At 35.3% G+C, this 21405-nt stretch overlaps 1 protein-coding gene across 1 annotated transcript in view; it reads right to left on the bottom strand.

Moving 5' to 3' along the window:
- Nucleotides 1-2070: 2070 nt before the first annotated feature.
- Nucleotides 2071-21405, bottom strand: part of LOTGIDRAFT_154879 (hypothetical protein) — a gene marked incomplete at both ends in the record, with an annotated part of 22760 nt that continues 3425 nt past the window's right edge. The window contains 28 exons of the mRNA XM_009065384.1: nucleotides 2071-4202; nucleotides 4422-4622; nucleotides 4798-4933; nucleotides 5318-5485; nucleotides 5825-5978; nucleotides 6354-6456; nucleotides 6739-6815; nucleotides 7072-7380; nucleotides 7711-8633; nucleotides 9297-9431; nucleotides 9753-9939; nucleotides 10375-10595; nucleotides 11144-11347; nucleotides 11790-11904; nucleotides 12407-12556; nucleotides 12810-12865; nucleotides 13221-13287; nucleotides 14107-14249; nucleotides 14437-14601; nucleotides 15168-15393; nucleotides 16080-16218; nucleotides 16799-16870; nucleotides 17222-17339; nucleotides 17858-17951; nucleotides 18284-18428; nucleotides 18683-18797; nucleotides 19063-19290; nucleotides 19689-19754. Coding sequence (XP_009063632.1) covers nucleotides 2071-4202; nucleotides 4422-4622; nucleotides 4798-4933; nucleotides 5318-5485; nucleotides 5825-5978; nucleotides 6354-6456; nucleotides 6739-6815; nucleotides 7072-7380; nucleotides 7711-8633; nucleotides 9297-9431; nucleotides 9753-9939; nucleotides 10375-10595; nucleotides 11144-11347; nucleotides 11790-11904; nucleotides 12407-12556; nucleotides 12810-12865; nucleotides 13221-13287; nucleotides 14107-14249; nucleotides 14437-14601; nucleotides 15168-15393; nucleotides 16080-16218; nucleotides 16799-16870; nucleotides 17222-17339; nucleotides 17858-17951; nucleotides 18284-18428; nucleotides 18683-18797; nucleotides 19063-19290; nucleotides 19689-19754 — 6849 coding nt within the window. The remainder of the gene's footprint in view (nucleotides 4203-4421; nucleotides 4623-4797; nucleotides 4934-5317; nucleotides 5486-5824; nucleotides 5979-6353; nucleotides 6457-6738; nucleotides 6816-7071; nucleotides 7381-7710; nucleotides 8634-9296; nucleotides 9432-9752; nucleotides 9940-10374; nucleotides 10596-11143; nucleotides 11348-11789; nucleotides 11905-12406; nucleotides 12557-12809; nucleotides 12866-13220; nucleotides 13288-14106; nucleotides 14250-14436; nucleotides 14602-15167; nucleotides 15394-16079; nucleotides 16219-16798; nucleotides 16871-17221; nucleotides 17340-17857; nucleotides 17952-18283; nucleotides 18429-18682; nucleotides 18798-19062; nucleotides 19291-19688; nucleotides 19755-21405) is intronic.

Raw genomic sequence — 21405 nt, 5'->3', positions numbered from 1 at the left:
GATTTGGAATTACAGCTTGAGTGAGACGTTTCCCATAGGAGCGACGGGCCCAGGACAGGGCATGAGAAACGATGCGGTCGACGGCAGGTGATGACAAAGACTTGGTACGAATGGTGGTCAGCTTCTCTTGAAGTGTGGTTTGGTAATGGTCGATCAGGACCTGCGTAACCTTACAGAGCCATGTCCGATTGAGGGATCTAATATTCGCGTCGACAGCTGATGTTTTCATTGCTGGACGGATAAAACTATCCAACTCAGAGACTTTGCGTTTGAAGGTAAACGCTGGTTGGCCTTGCTGTTGAAGGGTAAGGATTGCCAAATGATGGAGGCACTGCAAAACTTGGAAGAATACCTTCACAAAGGGTTCTTCCTCCTTATGAGTGGGGACTGGTTGGCGTCGGTGGGCTGGTAGTCGTTTCTGTTGTTGGTCAGGTCGATGGTTACCTCTTGATTGGTAGGCTGTGTTGTAGGTAGGTCGGCGATGGGGTGGGATATAGCTGGATGGGTTGGTTGGTGGTCGGCGATTGGTAGGTGGTAGAGGTCGATGGAAGACAGGGCCGTTGTAGGGTACGTGATATTGGTTTGGTTGACGATTAGTGTTTCTATTTCTGGCTTCTTGCCAGTGGTTGTTGTAGTTGGGGAGCATAATGAAAATAACTTGGGGTTAGAAGGGGATGTAACAGGAGGAAACTGTATATGCTAGCGTGAAAATGTTGGGATCAAATTATGCAAATAAGTCAAACTGGGTTTGGGGATATATAAAGCAAGATGAAAAATGCAAAAAAATATATATTTAGGTGATAAATAACGCTAACAACGATGTGAAAAATTATAACAAGTAAAACAAAAACTTACGCAATTGACACGAACCGGTTTTCGAAATATTATCCTTTTTCAAGTGTCGAGGAATGGTTATGATGGTTAAGGTGCAAGATGTACAAAGATAGCCACATTTCCATACTGGCCTAAGATGGTACAGGATGTCAAAAATGTTGCAGAGGTATAGTTTAAATCTTTGAACGTAAGAAATGTAGAGACGGCCATTCTTCATAACAATTAGTTGGCTTCAGAAGGTGAAGGTGTACAAAATGTGACAGAGAGCTATGTACAAAACGTGGCAGAGAAATATGTACAAAACGTGACAGAGAGCTATGTACAAAACGTGGCAGAGAAATATGTACAAAAAGTGACAGAGAGCTATGTATAAAACGTGACAGAGAGCTATGTATAAACGTGGCAGAGAAATCAGTACAAAACGTGGCATAGAGTTATAAAACGTCAGAAAGACATAGTTTAATAATACTTTAAAACATTAGAAGGTTAACAAATACAAATTTGCTGAAATGGCCAAGGTTAAGTGATGGAAGGCTCAATATATAATAATATACACAGCTAACAGGGTACATTTAGAGGTTTCGGGCACGCGGTCAGACCGCGGAAACATTACACATAGGCAAGGCAGATAATAGTTGATTATCAACCTTATTCCTAATTCAACTGCCAAGGTTAGATTTTTTAAACTTCTATCGAATTTTCAACACTAATACAAATGTAATTCAAATCTGAATACTCAAATGACACATATTATATCTTCAAAAATACAAATAAAAATCAAATTAAAATTAAAATTATTATAACAAAGCAATTAAAAAATATGAAAAGAGAACTTTAAACTTTCAAAAATATTACAACATGTTTCCCCACCCGCTGAAGGCTCTCTGGAACAAGATTCGTCAAATCGACAACCCTTGCTTGACAATTGATCTAAATGCTATAGAAAAATAAGTGGCCATATACATTCATAGCATATTGTTTGGCTCTTTAAACATAATGTTCTGTTCTCCATGATTTCTCATCCGTTCGTAACAATTTTCAAGAAAATCCCAAAAGAGCAGACATAAGGTAAGTATACCCTGAAGCAGAACGATGGATGTAAGCTTGTTGGTCTACTTGATACCGAAGAGCACGGTTCAGACCACTACAAAATATTATTCTTCAATGTATTAAGGTAATAATTTTTTCAAGATGCTTTGAGCGTTGAGAAATGAATTAATTCTTGTGTAACACGGTTTAAAACTGAGTAAACTCAATAGGTGTTTCGCTATCGATACGTCCGTTGAAATTGGTGCTACTAAAGTGGTTATCAAATGAACCAAAGTTCCTACCGTTATGATTGTTGCTACTAAAACTATCGAATTGAGCAGCACTTCCTCTTCTGTTATAGTAACTTGGACGTCTTACTTGAGCATTAGCATGCTTTTGGTACTTTTTCGCAAAGATTCTACTCACTGTGTTTTTGTCTTTTAAGAAATCAAACACAGGATCTTGTGCTTCCTCTTCGTAATCCGGTGGAGGATCTAAATCAACGTTATCAAATTGTATTCCTTGTTGTTCCGCTTGTTTGACCAATCCTTTAGCAGTTTTTTTCAAGTCAAACCCTAGGGCGGGTTTAGATTTAGTCATTGCCGTTAACCGCCTTATATCTTCTAATGGATCAGATGTAATGTGTGGTAGAGGTCTACTCAATCGTCGTCCAGTGGTCCGTATATTTTTAGATATATCTGGATTGATATGCATATGTGGATTCCTTGACCTCCGTGAAGCACACAGAGATTTTCTTAGATCTTCGTTGTCTGGTGGTTGTGTTACAATCGTCTGGCTTAAGGTGTCATTTTGTATTTGTCGATAAGCATTTAACATTTTTTCAACTTCTGATTGGTTCCTTTTCCCTCCATTTATTTCTGTTATGGATATCAAATGAATGAAAGTACCATAGCGATGTATGAGCATTCCAATAAACTGCAGAAGTAGAACAATACCAAAAAAGATGATGAATAAAAAACCAAGAATTTCTACCTTTAGACTAGCTCCGTTATAGGAATAAGGTAACAGTATTATTGTGGCCTCATTTGGTTTGTATTGGAAAATGAAGTTAATTCCAATCCATAGTAGATTGATCATGCACATCCCATAGACCACGTTGTTTCTTAATTCTTGTAAAGAAGTTTTTACTTGTTGTTCTTTCTCAGGATCTTTGTCAATAGGGTAGAGATATTTTTTGATCAAATCCTTCCAAAATTGTAACTCATCCGAGTCCAAAGCACGAACCTCACCTTTGCCGAGTCTATGATCCTCTATCCAAAATGGTAGGTTAGGATCCCTGTTCTTTCTTTTATTCTGCTTGCTTAACGGCTCATCCATTGGCTCAAAAGATACTTTGAGATTTGACGTGGAAATTTCAACTGTCTTGTGATCTGAAGGAGTTTCAACTTTGATCTCAACAAGGTTTCCTTTATCGTGTGATTCTCCAGATAGTTTAGATAATTTTTCTTTCATGCTCCTTATTTCTAAAAGTAAAGCATCTTCCTTGTCTTGTTTTCCAAAAGCAAATATTTCTTTCAGGTCATTCAAAAGACCTTTGTTTAAGAAGAACCTTGAAAAGAATCCTTGTTCCTTCTCTTTCTTCTTCGATTTTTGTGCTGCTTTTTCTGCTTCTTGTTCAGCCTTTGTTTTCCTTTTGGCTACTTCCCGAGTTCCCCATGAAATATTATCAAGATTGCAAAGAGAAAAGATTACAAGCAACAAATAACCAGATGGAATGCACAAAAAATAAAGAGCTCCCCATGGTAGACAATAAAATTCATAAACGTGCAGCAATCCAGTTATAATGAAGATTATAACCAGTGCCAACAGAAAAATAACACTAGGATGCCAAGGAGATTCTGTCACAGCATTCTTAAGAGTACCAGCTAATACAACAACCATGACAAAAGCATAATATGTACTCAGGAACACAGCCACTATTAACTGGGTTTTACTCTTGCATACAAGACAAATAACAACAAATGCTGCAGCCGGTATTAGCGATAAAGCGTATGCCAACAAAATATCAAGTTCAAATATGTCTTTGAAAGCTCCGGATATCATCATCAGTACAGTTGCAGGGCCCAAAACAGTGGACAACATTAATGCACCTTGGTAGATGATATATATCATACTTATATTGTTGTTGTTTCTTATTGTATTCTTGTAATCTCCAAGTAAGTCCATAATATTTGCCATAGTGGAAGGCATCCATCTGCGTCTTTGATTAAAGAACTCGTTGAAGCCCTCTGGTGCGTATGTTACGGCATCAGCAGCAGCGGCATAGTCCACTCTGTATCCTTGTTGAAGCAGTAACGTGCACAACCATCTATCTTCGCCTACAAGAAAAGGGTTCAGTTGAATTACCGATAACTCAATTATAGATTTTAATATAGCTTTTATGTTTTGATGTAGGACTAATTTTTGGAGAGTTTGAAATCTTCAAGGAAAATTTCCTCAGATAAGTCATTAAACGGCGCAGGAAATAAGAGAATTTCATTGTAATATTAAGGTATACTATTTTTTTTATAAACATTAAACTATTTGGATGTATTTACCTTGATCATATTGAAGATAGTGGCCTGGATCTGATGGTAATATGGTATATTTCCTCATAACATTTTGATCCATTAGAGCTGATGCTCTAAACAAACTGAAGCATCCAGGACTGCACAATACACAACCAAATACATGCTCCGTAGCTTTTTGTAACCAATGACCAACTGCATATTCGAATTTTTGAAACCATACAATTGGACCTAGAGTAAGATAACAAGACCAACTTTCAAGAGTGGATTTTTACACCCCCGTAGAAGAAACTAAACGATGCCTCATCCAAAAAAAAAAAAAAAAAATACCAATTATAAAATGGCCAAATTGCAAATTTGGTGACGCTTACCAAGAATGAAATTATTTTAAAAGATTTTAACTTACCAGAGCCGATTGGATGAATTCGTCCACAAGCTGCAGCAGCTTTGTCGTTTTTCTTCATTCTATCCAACAAAATTTGAACAGAAACAGGACTAAAGTCAGTATCTCCATCCAAGGCTAGGATAAACGTATTCTCAGACTGAAAAAATGATATTATTCGGATTCGGATCATAGGAAAATTTGCTTTAAATTATACTTCGTTTACAATGCATTTAACTTTTCACAATAAAAACCACGTCCACTTCGCGTCGGCAGAAATGACACCATTCCAAGGTTTTCTTAGTTGAACGTGAAATTATTGTATAAGAAAATCTGTTTGGGAAATGGTAACTACTACAACTAGAGTGAGCACGAAAAAGGCCTAAGTAATCAGGCAAAAAATAAGCAAATCCAATAGAGAACCAATAAAATTGGTTTGCAAAATATACTTCAAACGCTAGCTAACATTGCGTGATACTGCAGGCAAAGACTGTAGGGAGACGTTAGCATAATCATTGCTAAGGCAAGTGTAGCGTTTGCTTACCTGAATTTTGGTTTCATCTGATAAGATTTCATTTAAATCAGACGCCAGTGTCTGCCTCGCACTGTTTTTGGCCTTCAACCTGTCTTCTTTTTCTTTAAATAATTCCAATGCTTCATCTCTACAACCTTTCAGTAACTTGAATCCCAACAGATAGTACATGTACATAACCTAGAAAACCAGAAAGGAATAGAACATGATGGGAGTCAACTAGCGAAAGTAAAAACTCACAACAACTAGCAAGTATACGTGGATGCAAAGAGAGATTATAGTTTTTTGTCTAAGGTTTTTGTGGAAGTAAATCAAAGAAAAGTAAAGATTTGGTGACTTCCATAAAATATACCAATAATATTCCTTATGTAATATGAAAAATGCAAAAAGTTTATTTTAGTTTATAAGACAAAGGTCAAATGGATGACGAATCGGTCCCTTTAAGGCATCCACTTGAGTGTCCTACATAAATTGCCTTTTGCAATTCATAGCTGATACGCTTATAGTAGATACACATACCTGTGACCAGCGCTTTCTATGTCGAATTTTGTTCTTATCTTTCAGATGGATGTAGAGGAGGTTCCCACCAGGCATTTTATACACTAATTGACCACCATAAGGCGTAGATATCTTAATAGGTGGGTGAGGTTTTAAGTATGTCTTAAGCACAGAGCTAAATAGAAAAATAAATAAATAATTCTCGAAAAATATTCATTGAATGTAAGACAGAATGTAGGACAGAATGTATGACAGAATAAATGGGAAAACCAGCGTTGTATTATTTTGATTTGAATGCAGCGTTAAACCTACTTTTCCTGTGTGGTTGAAATAGCAGATAGCCTATTCTGGTCATCATAAAACCGGAGGCTGGGGGGACGGATCCTGCTCACAAAAGCTATAAAGTTCTTTTTTTGCTATTTTTTAGTCAATTTGGTATTTTAAGGCACATTTCCTTTGATAAAACAAATTGTTAGAAGGAAGACACTATGCAAGCCATATAACGTCTCTGTTATTCCACCCATTTTCGTCAAAATCTCCCTTAGTTTACCTTATTGCTTCTTCCATACATTCAACAAGCAGCGCAACAAAATCATTAACCTGCCACTCTTCGTCATCGTTTTGTTCCATAATATCATCAAAAAATATATGTGCTGAAATCCAGAAATGATATGAGACTTTAGCATATTTTTGATGTTGATCACAGACCATTCTTCCGCTATGTATAATAATAATAAAATTGAAAGCCAGGCAAGCATCTTTTCTGTTTCCCCCGTAGAAACGCCAGGTTTCGAATTCGCAAAGCGTTGAATTGCTGGGGTGAGATCAGTATGAGGCATATTAGTTAACTCTGTCTTGGCGTTATACGATTTCTACCACTGCAAACTAACGAACTATGGCACCTAGAAATAATCCATAAAAAAAATGTTATTTACCTTCATAGTTAAAGAAATCGGGATCTGGCCCCGACAACTGTTCAACGGTTCTCCTCATGCATTGTTCAGCATCGACTCTAAAACAATCATTAGATCAATAAGTGGTATGGTAAGTTAAGTATGAAGAAAGTATTTGGAGAGTGTATCATATCTAATTGCAAATTTAGTTATCATTTCTTCCTTACGTACTTCACCAAAGATAGAAAACTAAAGATTTGAGTAAGACATCACATCCAAACATACGAAATTTGAACGACGACGACGTCATTTATGCTTACCTGTAACATAAGTCAATGTTAAAATTCTAAAGCTTACAAAGTTATATTTCTTTACCTGTGAATAGATTTCATCAGTTGTACCATCTCTGTCCTAGTTTCATGCCACATAGTAGCACATGCATAAACCATGGGGACTTCTGCATTTTGTGGTTGATCATCTTTAGGGTAAATTGATTCGTTATCATTGAAACTACTTGCTGATTCTTTCTCATCGTCTTTACTTTCCGTTCTCGCAAGTTTATACGTCACAACGTTTTTATCCTTTTTGGTGACAGTTTTCAGAACTCGTCGCATGTGTCGTCTACGGTTTAACAGGAATGACTCAGTCGTCAACACAACACAATAAAGTGGATTTACAAACATTCTACAAAGAAGTACAATTCATACTAATTATGAAATTTTAGCGTTTAGAATTCCAGACCGTATTCCAAGTAACTTTCTGGTAATGCTCGTGGGTTAAACCAATATTGAACTGCGAACGGATTTTAGTTGCTGAACTAGATGCCATTTTGAGGATGTTGAGGCAGCTTGGAACTAGTTTTATAAGTTTCAATCTGAACTTGCCTGAAAAGCATACAACTACAGGTTTCAGGAAAGGGTGGGGGGGGGGGGGGGGGTGGGGGTAAACTCTGTACTGGGACATATTACCCGGATTTGATTTTCCCCAAGCAATTTTTTAAGAAAACAATATTACCTTTCATGCTTGGGTAAACGTTCTTGTCTTGGAAACCAAAAATGTCTTGGTATCCCCATTAATGACAGGGACCAAGCTACACCTACGACTAAATCTGTAGAGGGACCAGATAGTCCTTCCTCAGTACATACTTTTACTTCCATCAGTTTCGATATAGATTTATATTCACAGTCCAGTACTATAGCCACTATGGTAAGTGGAGTGACTAAAACCAGTGAGAGAGAAAACGATATGATCTGCATGTCCAACTTACATGCCAGACCTCCAATATAAAACGCAACGATACTTGCTAGATGCAGCATTATAACAGGAACTAGGATGATTTCACCTTCTTTTGGAATTCCTCCAAGAATGTCGTCAATTATCGATGGAAAGTAGGCATAGGTCATGAATAAAACAACCAGAAGTTTAGCAACTGATGCTGGAATAACTGTATAATGGCGTCCAGATTGAAGTTCGTACCGTATAAACAGGTTAAAGTTCTTCAAACGGTTTGTGTCGCTCAATGAGCACAGGAAACGATCATCCAAAAAATTCTCCCACCATCCAACAGATACACAAACGAAGCCCATGCAAATTTCAATAATTCTGAAGTCAAATGGTACATTTTCCATATTATCTTTACGTTTGGGTTCCACCGTTTTGAACCAAAGCAGCATAACAGCAATGACCGACCCTTGGGCCAGAATACTCAGTCCATCAAACATCTTTGAAAGGGCAAAGCACACTCGAGTTTTAGAGCACCTATCTATTTTATCATCCTTCGTGATCTTATGTGTAGCTGTAAGTGTTAGCAGTATCGAGGGAATAATAGCAACAGCCGATAATAATAAAACCATGAGTATGGTATTTTCACAATAAGGCAATACCCCATACACTAAGAGACACAGTCCAAATGCATGAATAACTTCACAGAAGATAGCCTGAAATGAAGAAGATAGCTTGCCAGACATGGTAATATACGCCCATTGGCAGCTTTAATTGTGATTAAACAATACCATTATCTCTTCAGTCATTTCATTGAAGGAATATTCCTGGAACGCTACCTCTTAGAACGAGCATAAGATTTTAAGTCACAATGAAGAGTATTGAACCATCAGCAGATTTACCTGATATCATACAAAAGAATCCCTGTTTATGAATATAAATTCGTTTAGCAACGTAATTAATAACCGCTTAAAGATTAAACAAGCGTTTTTCAATAATTAACTGTAGTTTTATGGATAATTACTTAGTTTTATGGATTTATAGAATTATAAAGGATTCATTGGTCAGCCCAAGAGCTAGTATTCCTTTTAATATAACGTCAATATGCCGGTCTAATGGACCTCTCTCATATCAAAGTAGAATTGGCGATTTTAGAATCGATTCCATTTCTATTTAAAGGGACAAGATTTCTTTTTAAAAGGACAAAATTTCCTTGCGTGCAAGAACAATTAGTGGTACCACGTCCTAATCCCAAAATCGGTGAACTAATGAAATAATAATAATATCAAATTTGATAATTTGCAGGCTTTATATTCCGTACCTTGAAGAAAAAAAAACCATATATAACAGCCTAAAACAAGATATAAACATACACTTACCAGTATAAAGGTGATCACAGAAGGACATTTAAAATGCCCAAACAACAGCTTAGACGTACTTATCAAAATATTCAATGATGTTGGTATACAAATAGCTAATACAAGATTTTTGATGTAGTTATTCGCATCCCTATTCTAAAACAAGAAAAATCACAACTAACATCGCTTATAAACCACTTTCAATAGCATTTTGCTTAATATTACTTAACAATTTTTTTTTATGAATTTACACTACATTGGAGGGAAATTGCTTCCTTATAAAAATAAAAAGCGCTCAGAATAAACTGCTGTCCAGTTGTCTAAGTCCAAGACTGGAATTTCCACTAGAAATGAATTTTTCGGGGGCATTGCTCCCCCGTGGCTGTGATAACTAAACACACTTTCCACAAGGACATTTTGTTTTCAATTCACATTTCATTTGAATTTAGTAATTCATTCCCCTTTAATCATACTTACCGTTGCATTTGTAGGATTTATATTTTGCACTGTTATAATTAAACTCAGCTTCTGACAAACACAGCAACCCAATACAATGCAGAAAAAGAGTAAATACAGAATTATCTTAATTACACGTATTATGGCTTCCCCTGGTACGCCACTGGATTCTGAGTCCGGATTGACAATCTCAAATACATCCCAAAATCTGAAATAAAAAAAAATTCACAATATAAGATACTGAACTATAACAATCATCTACATATACTTGACTTTTCAATTATCAATAAAGTTGTGCTTTGGTGATAAACTTGCTGACTTGAAATCTTATATCTACCTTCTGACTGATATTTATATTATGAAGCGCTCTGTAGTCTAGGATAAGATATTTGGACCAGTATAAGAATAAACACACCCCACCTCTTACACCGAATCAAATCGTTCTATTCAATCAGGGTATATTTTCCGATAGGAAAATGATTGCAGGGGAAAAAACAGAAAATCACGTGATGGTATAGATTGATAGGGGGAAGGGGGTAATGCAATCGATCAAGGATCCTGAAATGGGGTAATTCAGGGGGGAAAGGTTGAAAATCCATTGCTCTACCGCATTAACATATCTTAATGGTAATAGTTTTCTTACTTAATATCATCATATTCCACATTGTCATCATCAGTATCTGCATTTCTTCTGCTACTCTTAAAGAACAAATCGGTATTATTCTGCTGACTGGATTGTGATGCTTGTGATGCTTGTGATTCTTGTGATTCTTGGATAGATTTTGTCTGGCTTTCAGATCCACGGATTGAGTCAGAGAGAACACTGTAGTCATCATCTGGAACTTCATCTATTGTCTCCGAATCCTGAAAGACAAACCCTAAGATATTAGTATTTTAGTAAATTTAATTTAATTTAGGTTCACACACCTTACACGATATGTAAGTGAGTGCTTTAATTTAATTTATTATGCTGTTCTGTTATTTTGGCTCAGACGAATAGCATGTACCGACGTTTGCTTCAATTGGCGACTTTGACGAATTATTAACCTAGACCAAAATAGAGGAATATCTTGTTTTTAAATTGAATGCTCACGATCTACACTTCCAATATTATACTGTTTATTCAACACACCAATAGAAACCATTCATAAAGAATAGGCAAGTATTGGACAATTGCAACACTGATGTTAAACCAAAATATGTATCACAAATAAGAAGTTGTCACCTTTCAGTGCATCTTCAAAGGTAGATTATTTCAAATCACTGCTAATTTTGGTGTGGCTGATACGTGTTTGAGAAATCTGATCATCATCAGACACATAATTTTGGATACACAATCCTTATCAGGACAACTAGTTTAAAACATGATTAAAATTAAGACCATGAAAAATAAAAGGTATTACAAATCTAACAGATGCATGACGCTCTCTGGGTAGAGGTTTTGATGCTTCAATTTCTGCTTTAAACTTCTCATTCATTCTTTGTTCTTCTATTTTCTTTTCAGTCCAAATTTCTTTCCATTTTCGTGCCGCCTTTTTAACAGATCTATCTATTTCACGCTGTTTTACTGTCAGTATAAGATCTAAGGTTTTCTTTACAGCTTCCATCATGAATATCTGAATATATTTAACATATGAATTCAAAAAATTGTTCATATAGCCAAAGAAAAGTTTCATTGTTGTCAACTGGAAAAACGGGGGCCTGTGGAATTAAGCGGGGATTTTTTTTAACATATGCTCTCTTGCATTTTTTCTTGGGGTCCAGACCCCTTTAGGGTTGGGGCCAGTTGACATGGTTCAACCAGACAATTGAGTAATTGAGCCACTGTTTGTTGTAAGTATTCATTAAATTCTTGATGACGATGTGAGAACCACATTGAAAAATTGTACGTAAAATTCTAGAAGTATCTATTCATAATAATTGTCTTAGTTATCTATTACCTGTGCTTCTAATATGCCATCACTTTTAAAATAAACTAGGCTATTTCCACATTTACGATCTTGTGCTATATAGAATACATTTTTGCCAATAATTTTTAACTTTTTTTTAATTACTTACCTGGGTTTTACCAAATTTATATTCTTTATTACTCTTTATGAACTTATTAAGAATGAATTTAGATTGATCCGCATCACTTCTCGACTTCTCGGAAGTCGGTACAATGTCTTTATACCTGTAATTAAGAAAGAGATTTTGATTACTTTTCAGTATTTCAGGATTTGTAAGGAGGTTATCGCAACTTTTTTTTATGTTTATCGGAGACACTGGTAGCATCATTTTGCACCATTGAAACTAATAACACATTTGTCACTTAGATATCGCAAAGGCCCGAAGATATCACGCCATATAGGGTTAAAAATTTCAGAGACAGTTACCACAGACATCCGGCAGAAACTTGAATTAATGCAAATTGAAGACATAAATGTCCCCAATACACATTAAGAAAAATTCTTTATGGTTAAATTGATATATGTAAGCGCTTTTACCGCCCATGACCCTTACACTATTTATTTACTTCGTGTAGCTTTAGCATTTACACTTTCGGAAAATTTCCATCGAAATAAATTTTGAAGAGAGCAAAGCAAATTATAAATTAATTGTCTAGGTAACACTCAGTTCATTATTTTTTTTTAGGATGTTAGAGGCTTATAATGAAATATAATTTAGTAAATTACCATTGAGAGAAGTCTGTATATTGGCTTCTTATTGGATAACACATCTTCCTGATTTTAGCAATTTCCTTTATACCCAAATAGCTCAGTTGTTCATTGACTTTTTCGTCCACAAATAGTTTTTCGCGCTGTTCATTATTTGGTTTGATGCATCTAAAATAAGAAGAAAATCCTTTTAACTGATGTAACAGTCGTGTGTCAGTCATGGATAAAAATACGATTGGAGAAAGTGGTTGAAAAACCTGAATTGTGTGGAGTCGTGGCAGTAAGCAATCCTGTAAATAGATGGCGATGTCATATCAGCTAATATATTTTGATATATTGATCTATTGTTCTATATAATAATCTTAAACAGTTGCATTTTCCAAATTATTATATACATAAAACACAATGACACAAAACTGACCTTATAAAAAGTGGATCGGCTGAATTCATTTTCCTCAAGAGATCTTTGATGGACTCCTAAAATAAGCAAGTTTCATTTGTTATTTAGCTAAACAATATGTGAACAAATTGGACGATCTAAATCATCCGCATACTTAATAACACACATGTTTTTACAATAAATACAGTAAGAACCATCTACATGTACAGACATTCACTGGGTTGGTTGGTAAGTGATAAGTATATAATAGTTCCACTGCTATGCATTGCTATAAGAGGGTCAATGGAAAACAATTCTAAATGCAAAGGACTGTTGTCAAAGAAACATTCTGCATCTTCAGAAGAAGGATCACAAACGATAGCTGGATTAATTCTGTTTCACGCATTGTACAACGAGGACATTCCAAAGGTTCAGTGTACAGTATTGGCTTACCGTGAAGTAAGAAAGTTGGGTTTTATGATCTTGTGATGTTTTCTGTGGCCGCATGTTACTATTCAACCTAAAATAATCATCATATCTTCAAGATTCAGCAAAATGGTACAAAATAAAACGAATGAAATGAATGGAGTTTTACGTCCTACTTTTCTGCAGCGTGCGAGTTAGTGAAGACGCCATGCAGGGCGCAATAAGAGAAATTTTGCCAGAACAGCGGCATTAGCCTGCTCTTTTTCGATTTCCAACTGTTGAGAGATCTTTAACAAGCACAGCCTGTAGTCTCGGTTTATTGTCGCATCCAAACGACTTGACGCTTTTTCAATGTCAGCCCCTCTTACCTGCATCACTGACAGGGGGAAACCGGGTTGAAAAATCCGAAGGTATTATAGCAAAAAGATACAGATCCACCACATCGCGGTGTGCTCTGTTTCAGTGAACATTGATCGAGTTTGGGCCACAGAGTCAAGGCATAGACACAGGCATTTAAGAACTAATATGAAATTTGTAACTGACCCCGCCCCTCCTTATAAACGCCGCAGTTTCAGAGATCAATCATTCACAAGAAATAAAATGTCAGTATATGAACTTATTTTACAGAAACATTACAACTATAGTTAAACAAACGTACCCTTTGCTTTTCATGGATTTTCTAAGCTCTGTTACTGTATTTCTTGTTATCTGCGATCCTCTACTAGGTGAAATTGGTCTTGAAAACAAGTTTGACTGTCTGTAGTTATATTGATTGCTGAAAAGAACATTTCTTATTGCTTTAGTATGATATCGAGCATAAACATATAGAAATCCAGGGACAAACTGAGGCGTTTGAACACTGGTCGAGGTGATTTAATGAACAAGTTAAACAACTGCATAATTGACTACTTACGCTGAAATTGAACCAGTTAGACACTTTTGAACCTTAAACAGATCACTGATTAAGTCATTTTCACTATCCTGAATACAGCTAAATATACCAGAACTTAGATTGTCGGCGTTCTTCTCAATGAAATCATCAGCATCGTAGGTAACCTGAAATACGAATTAAGACATCTAACTTACATATATTACCAGAATTTAACGACTGGGTATCAGTGGCGTTTCTAAAATTTTTCCCTATGTAAAATAATAAAAAATTTAAAATTGGGGGGTTATCTGGGGGTGGGGGAGCTACAAGTAAGTTCCATACCATATTCTTTTAAAAAAATAACCAACTTACCTCTCCTGCAAAATGCTTGATTCCAAATTCTGGAATATCATATACTGGACTAACAAAATGGTCATGGTGGCCCCATTTATCTTGTAACTTAGTTATCAAAGACATGCTTGTAGCTTGAGCAAATGTGGTGTCTTCATCAATCAGGGCAATTATACCGTATCTATTCTGAAATTTGTAAACAAACCTGGTCTATCTATCATGTAAACAAACCTGTTCAATTTATCTTGTACATAAACCACTGTTTATTCATCATGTACACAAACCTTGACTATTCATCATGTAACCTATCCTTGCATCTTCTATTTATTATGTAAACAAACCTTGTCTATTCATAATGTAAACAATTCTTGCATCGTCTATTTATCATGTAAACAAGCCCCTTTATATTCATCATGTAATCAAATCTTGTCTCTTCTATTTATCTTGTAAACAATCCTTGCATCGTCTATTTATCATGTAAACAAACCCCTGCCTATTCATCATGTAAACAAATCTTGTTTCTTCTATTTATTTTGTAAACAAACCTCTGTCTATTCATCCTGTAAATGATTCTCGTCTATTTATCATTTGGACATAATTGATTTGTCAATACATGCAACTTACACCAAGTGATTCATCACGTGAACTATCGGATACCGCAATAAAATAGTCAATAATATACCGAATTCATAGTATTCTTTCTAGTCAAGGACAAGGACAAGGACAGGTTAAGGAATTCACAATAAACATACCATAGTAAACATCTCTATAATCTTAGCATTATCAGGATAGTTAACATCTTCCAATGTCAAGCCTTCTGATTCATAGATCTCCTGTTCTTTTATAAACACTTGTTTATTCATGAAGCTTTGGAGTTGTTCATTCACCAGGTTAATACAAAGTTGTTCCAGTCCATTATTACGCATAATCTCAAAGCCACAAATATCCAAAATACCTAAACTTCCCATTCTTTCAGCTCTGTATTGGAATAAAAAAAAATACCTTCAATTAAGTATACAATGTTAACGCTTACAAAATGAGCTTTCAATCAGTAACGAGTCCAGTTTCTATTAGTTGTATTCTACCAATCTTAATAAATGTAATCAAGAAGTTTCATTTTTTCGTCAAAGGTGACTTCACTAACACCCAAAGATCTAATGAACAGTTTGTGGCAGTTGAATAGCTCAGTCGTTAGCGAGTTGTATAGTCGACTGGGTTCGAATCACCCTCAGGTAAGAACAAAATTTGATGCCCTCGGCCCGGTGTTGGCTCTCACCACCCAATACCCAAAGATCTAATGCTATGCAACAATGGTATTTCTACAATACCCAACAGAATAAAACACTAACCAAACATATGTTAGGAATTCTATAAATGTTAAACATAGAATTGTTCATGAAGGAGATGCATTATCAGTTCAATATTTACAATGTTTCTTTCTGGTTAAAAAACTAACAATGGCTCAACTACCATAAGTCCACGGGCCTTTCCAAAGAAAGCAGGAGAGCAAATGCTTAAAAACGAATTCCCCGGGGAGGGGCCCAAAATCATTTAAGTCCACGAGCCCCACTCATCTAGTTTAGCCACTGACTACGAAATCAAGATGACTCCCAATTCCCAATCGCACATAAACCATCCTTTAATTAAAGAAAACCCCGACGTACCCAAAATCCTGCTGAGTGTGTAGTGACACGTTGATATTTTGGATCATCCAACCAAACAATCTTTCATACAATGATTTCGCCAAAGCATCCCGTCCATCTTCAGCTTGTTCCAGGCTTTTGAAAGTTGTTATTGTTTCATCTATAGTTAAAATAGAACAGCGTGGTATTATTTGTATTTACATCTAAATCTCTTTTGTCCCAATATTTTATGTAGGAACAAACAGCTCATGTCGAGGTATTGTTTCTTGTTTCGCGGAAGTGTGCATGCAGCAATTTAATTGGATTGTACGCTAGCAACTATAGCCAATATAAGCCCTTGACAGAAAGACTGTAAAATTATTGACGCATGAATTCGGAGGCATTGACAAACTGTATTCACTGGCGTACAATCCAATAAATTGGCAAGAAAAAGGGTCATTGCAGTCAAGGTATATGATGAAGACGTAATACCTGGACCATTGTGATGGCCGAGGTTGTGTTAGCAGAAGCCACTTAAATCGCAAATGCGCGAATTATCACATTAATTTATGGTACAGAAAAGTAGGACGTAAAACTCCATTCATTTCATTTCATTCATTTTAACACATTTATTTCATAAATTATGCGTAAATGATCATATGATTCTGTATTATAGAGTAGATTCCCTAGATGTCATCGCCTTAGGTTCCACTGCCTAGTTTCTATAGCACACATACAATCATAGAAGTAGATATTATTACCTGGTAAAACGATGTCCTCTAAAACTAAACTTTTACCAAACTTATCAGGGTCAACACCAAGAAGACTTGCAGCTAAAACAAAATTGTCAGAGATGTTAGTGTAGTGCAGTGCCTGATTTTTTTTGCCATTTCTGAATAAGTTTCTATAACTTGTTTGACATTTCCCTTCGATTATGAGAAGTTCCAACCTTTTGCGAAGATTTTTGAAGATAGAATTTCTGGTTGCTGTTACGTTTCTTTGAATCACTCTTCAACAAAGGATTTGCATCATGTCTTGTTTTCGACAGAATGGAGCTTTTGCACCTTCAAACTACGCATTTCCGGACGAGAATCTTTGATCAACATATTCGTAAAAATGGCGTAAACTTGTTGACAAATACTTATTTCATTTGCAATATTTACAGATATAATGAGAAGTCATACCATTTATCATTTCATCTTCATTAGAAACCACAACACCCTGAGAATCACCATCTTCTTCAAAACGTATTTCTGTGATGTGTAATATAGCCGCTAATATAATCTGAACGGCTTCGATATCCTGTAATATTCCACGTATCAGAATAGAAAAATGTATGAAAAAAGAATACTAACACGAAGACGCAAAGACATAATATATCATAGCATTATCCATGATAATATAGTTAAAACAATAATAACAGCACAATTATAAACATTATCATTAGCATAATAACATTATCATTATTGTTTGGTGTTGATGAAAACGGATTAACAAGATAACATTATCAATGATAATTAACGGATACCAACCATTACAACATACTAATAGTATAGCATTATCATTATTGTTTGGCATGGATTATTCTGATAATTTAGCATTATCAATGACAACAAACTTATAACATTGCATGATCATCATTCTCAATAACAATAAACTGATAATTCAAATGAACATAATGATGTTGAATAATGGACAACAAAGATGATAATAATGATCTTCATGATAATAATTAATAATGATGCATGATAAGGCCATAACGTGGAGATACAATTGTCAGTACCACGTTATGAAGAATAAGGAATACAATCATAACTTACCTCTTTTGGTAATTTAATAAGTCGCATTATTTTTAAATAGTCATTGTATTGATTTCGGTGATAGTCAAGATCACCAACGATATTTTTGGTTATTCTGTAAGACAATTTAAACCAAATATGAAAACAAAGCAGCCATTTTAACCAATGTAGTCTTTCTGCAGGAAATGCAATGGCTTAGCAGTCTTAATATCCGTAACAACAGTTACCCTATCCAGAGAAATATAGTACCCCTAGAATTCCATTCGTTTTGATTTGTCGGGATGTCGATCTTATACCACTGAGGCTAGTGCGTTGCAACGCTATTAGTATTACTGAGCCGAAGAAGATAAAGGTTAAGGGTACGAACAGTTAAACAGGTTAGAAACCAGTGATCATTACGGAGTAAAATTCGAAGCAGAAATAAAGAACTGATATTGTCATACTTACCGATAACTTTTTTTGTCTAAGAGAAGCTTCCTCTTTAAACTAGGATCAACACCAGCAATAAAGGCATAAAATATATGAAAATTGCCCTCACCATTTGGTTGATGAACAACTCGTGATTTTTCTAATAAATAATCTCTTACCACGGCTGAAAAAGTCACCAATGGTGTGTAAAGTTTTACCTTGTGTTTGCCTCTGATTAAAATTCCCTATACATATGCATCAATTAGGACGTAAAACTCCATTCATTTTCATTTTCATATATGCATCAACATTTTTTGACTCTTTATATTATGACAGTTATAAGTACTATTTTCGGTACATAGCAAACTGTGGATGAGATTTAGCAAATAAAATTATCACATTGTTTATGCTCATGAATAAGTTTGTCGCGTATCTTACCTCCTTGAATGCCACCTTCAGCATCAAAATTAATCTGAATAAACTTCCCAAATCTACTGGAGTTACCATTTAAATTTGTTCTGGCATTTCCGAATGCTTCCATCAATGGGTTAATCTAGAATTAAACACGGGGACATTCGATAATTCAATAATTTCGATAGTAGTAATTAAAGTATAGGAATTCCCAAACTTGCTCTGATTAGAACTACATATCCCAAACTATTGGCCACAGAAGGGAGCTCTCTTTTCAATAAGAGACCAAACAGCGGAACCGTCCTGGTTATGTAATGTTACATTACGGAGATGCAAGCAATTGGATATGACGATATTTTAACGAGGGTCTTTTCTTTATTCTTAAGAATATAGTACAATGAACTTACATTTAAAATCTTTTTGTGAAGATCACTCTGTGCATTTCCACAAAGATGAACAATATGTTTTATGATGAACTTTGTCGTTTCGGTTTTTCCAGCGCCAGACTCCCCACTAACCAGGATGACCTGGTCCGTTTTCGTTTCTACCAGACGCTGGAAAGCCAAAGCTGCTGTTGCAAACACATGAGGCTCTTGTTGAGTTGATGCGTTTTGCCATCGGAACCTTTGATGATGCTGAAAAGAATATCATTTGTTTTTAAGTAACAAAAGTGCGTCTGTCTGCACATTTGGGAGCATTTCAGGAAATGAAGGTGTTATTTAAACAATAATCGATCGATAACCTTGTTTAAATTTATCATTTTTTTTATATAAGGGAGAGTCTGGAACCGCATGTGATTTAAAGAAATAAATAAGAGACCACTCGAGGCAATGATAGATTCAAAATCTAAAATTACAACGATCACGATTTAGAAGTGATAAACTAACTATATTCCAAAATATCACCAAAATGCAAATAGTCAGCATAATTCTTCAAAATGACTTTAAAATCAGGTAAAAACATGTAGGGGATATGGAATCATAAAAGGGCCAGGCTGGACAATATTCATAATTAGTTAGTTGTTGGTACAAACCTCTGCATCATATATTGGAAGGGGTCTGTTTGGGTTAATGGCTATAAGAATATCACCACATTTTGACTGTAATAAAAGAAGGAGAAAAGTGTTGGTTTTAACATCTCCTACCGATATGGCGAAAAAACATATATAGAAACAATGAGTAAACTTTCTAGTTTGAAGTATTATTAAAGGAATTATGTGATTTTCGTACATTCCTAGTACCTCTGAAGACTCAAATCAGGCCCACCTGTCACTTTAAGAGTGCCCTAGGTAAAACAATAGTGTATCGTTTGTGTGAAAAGTAGAAGCCCAATTCACCCTAGGCGACACCCATGCAGTTTATTTGAATCTAAGATCAATTCAAAATTTGAACGAGTGAAATTAATCTTAAACATATTCACATTGTTAGCACATAATATGCATTCAATTCACTCTTCATACAGTCCATATATTTAAAGAGATTGTAATATATTTTATAAATTTTGTATGTGTATCAGTGACATTGATAGAAACGATTTCTATAGACCAATTCACATAAAAAGTTGAGAAAATCCCTATTCATTTTCTTAAAGGGGCATTAAAGTCTTTTGACAATATTGCTCATATATATGAAAATATGTCTAATAACTTATCTGAAAGTTTTAAATTAAAAAGTCTTGCTATTAAACGTCAAAACTATTTAAAAGGTTCATGTAATCTTTTTAAATTCAATTAATCTTTTAAACCAATTCAGTTTGATCAAGTAGATACCATAGCGTATTTTCAAAATATTTTATATTTTATTTTATTTTATTTTATATAAACGATGATACATTATATACTAGTTGTTGACTTTATTAGGAATTTTGTGATGTGATACCCGGCAGTCAAAACACCATGGGATATTGCGTTTTAAATTATTATGAAAGACAACTATGAAATATGACTTAAATAAATGAAACTCAAAACCATTCTATTCTTGTGTATTGCTATTTCGAGCCCCATAAATTTAAAGGGACAGATTAGGCACCTTTGGGGTTGATTTCAGTCTTGATGTTAATAGTCTTCAGAAGTACTCGAAGTGTACGAAAAAAAAACATGACGAGTCGTCATTTTAACATTCAAATACGGATAATTCTGGACACACATGGACTTGAAGGCTCAAATTTGGACGGTGAGCTGTGAACGCTATAACTGATTGGCTACAAATACCGTGTAAATTATCAGCTATTATGGGCTGTGTATCAGATCATTAAAGGTCTTGTTTCGTCATTCGTGGAGGTCGATTTGGGCCCTAAATACATCTAAATAGTTTGCAGAAGTACCAGAACTGTACAAAAATCAAAAAACTAGAAATCTTTTTCACTAGTATATCTTCTGTCTGAAAATTTGGGTACCGGAGAATTATTATTTTTTTGTTGTTGATAAAATCTATAATTGGGAAATACGGTGTATGGTTAATTCTAAACGCCTCGCAGATGACGTCAAAACACATAAGAGGATCAGGGGATGCTTCTTACATGTCAGCTGCTTCGATTTTATCAATGTATCTTTGACAAGTGAAGCGCGGATGAACATCTGACGTTGTATAGTTTTGGACTTAATGCCTCGTTTACTACTTGGTAGGAATTTACTTTTAGTTCAGAGCAACTCGTGAGAGGCTTAATGATCTTGAAATGCTCAATGGCGGAGCCAGGTCTACGTCCGGNGGGGGGGGGGGGGGGGGGGGGAAAAAAACCCGGGGGTGCCCCCA

The sequence above is a fragment of the Lottia gigantea genome (assembly GCF_000327385.1).
Source record: "Lottia gigantea unplaced genomic scaffold LOTGIsca_7, whole genome shotgun sequence".
In the NCBI taxonomy this organism is placed as follows: domain Eukaryota; kingdom Metazoa; phylum Mollusca; class Gastropoda; family Lottiidae; genus Lottia; species Lottia gigantea.
The sequence above is the reverse complement of the archived record's forward strand: the minus strand, read 5'-3'. Positions and strand labels throughout refer to the sequence as shown.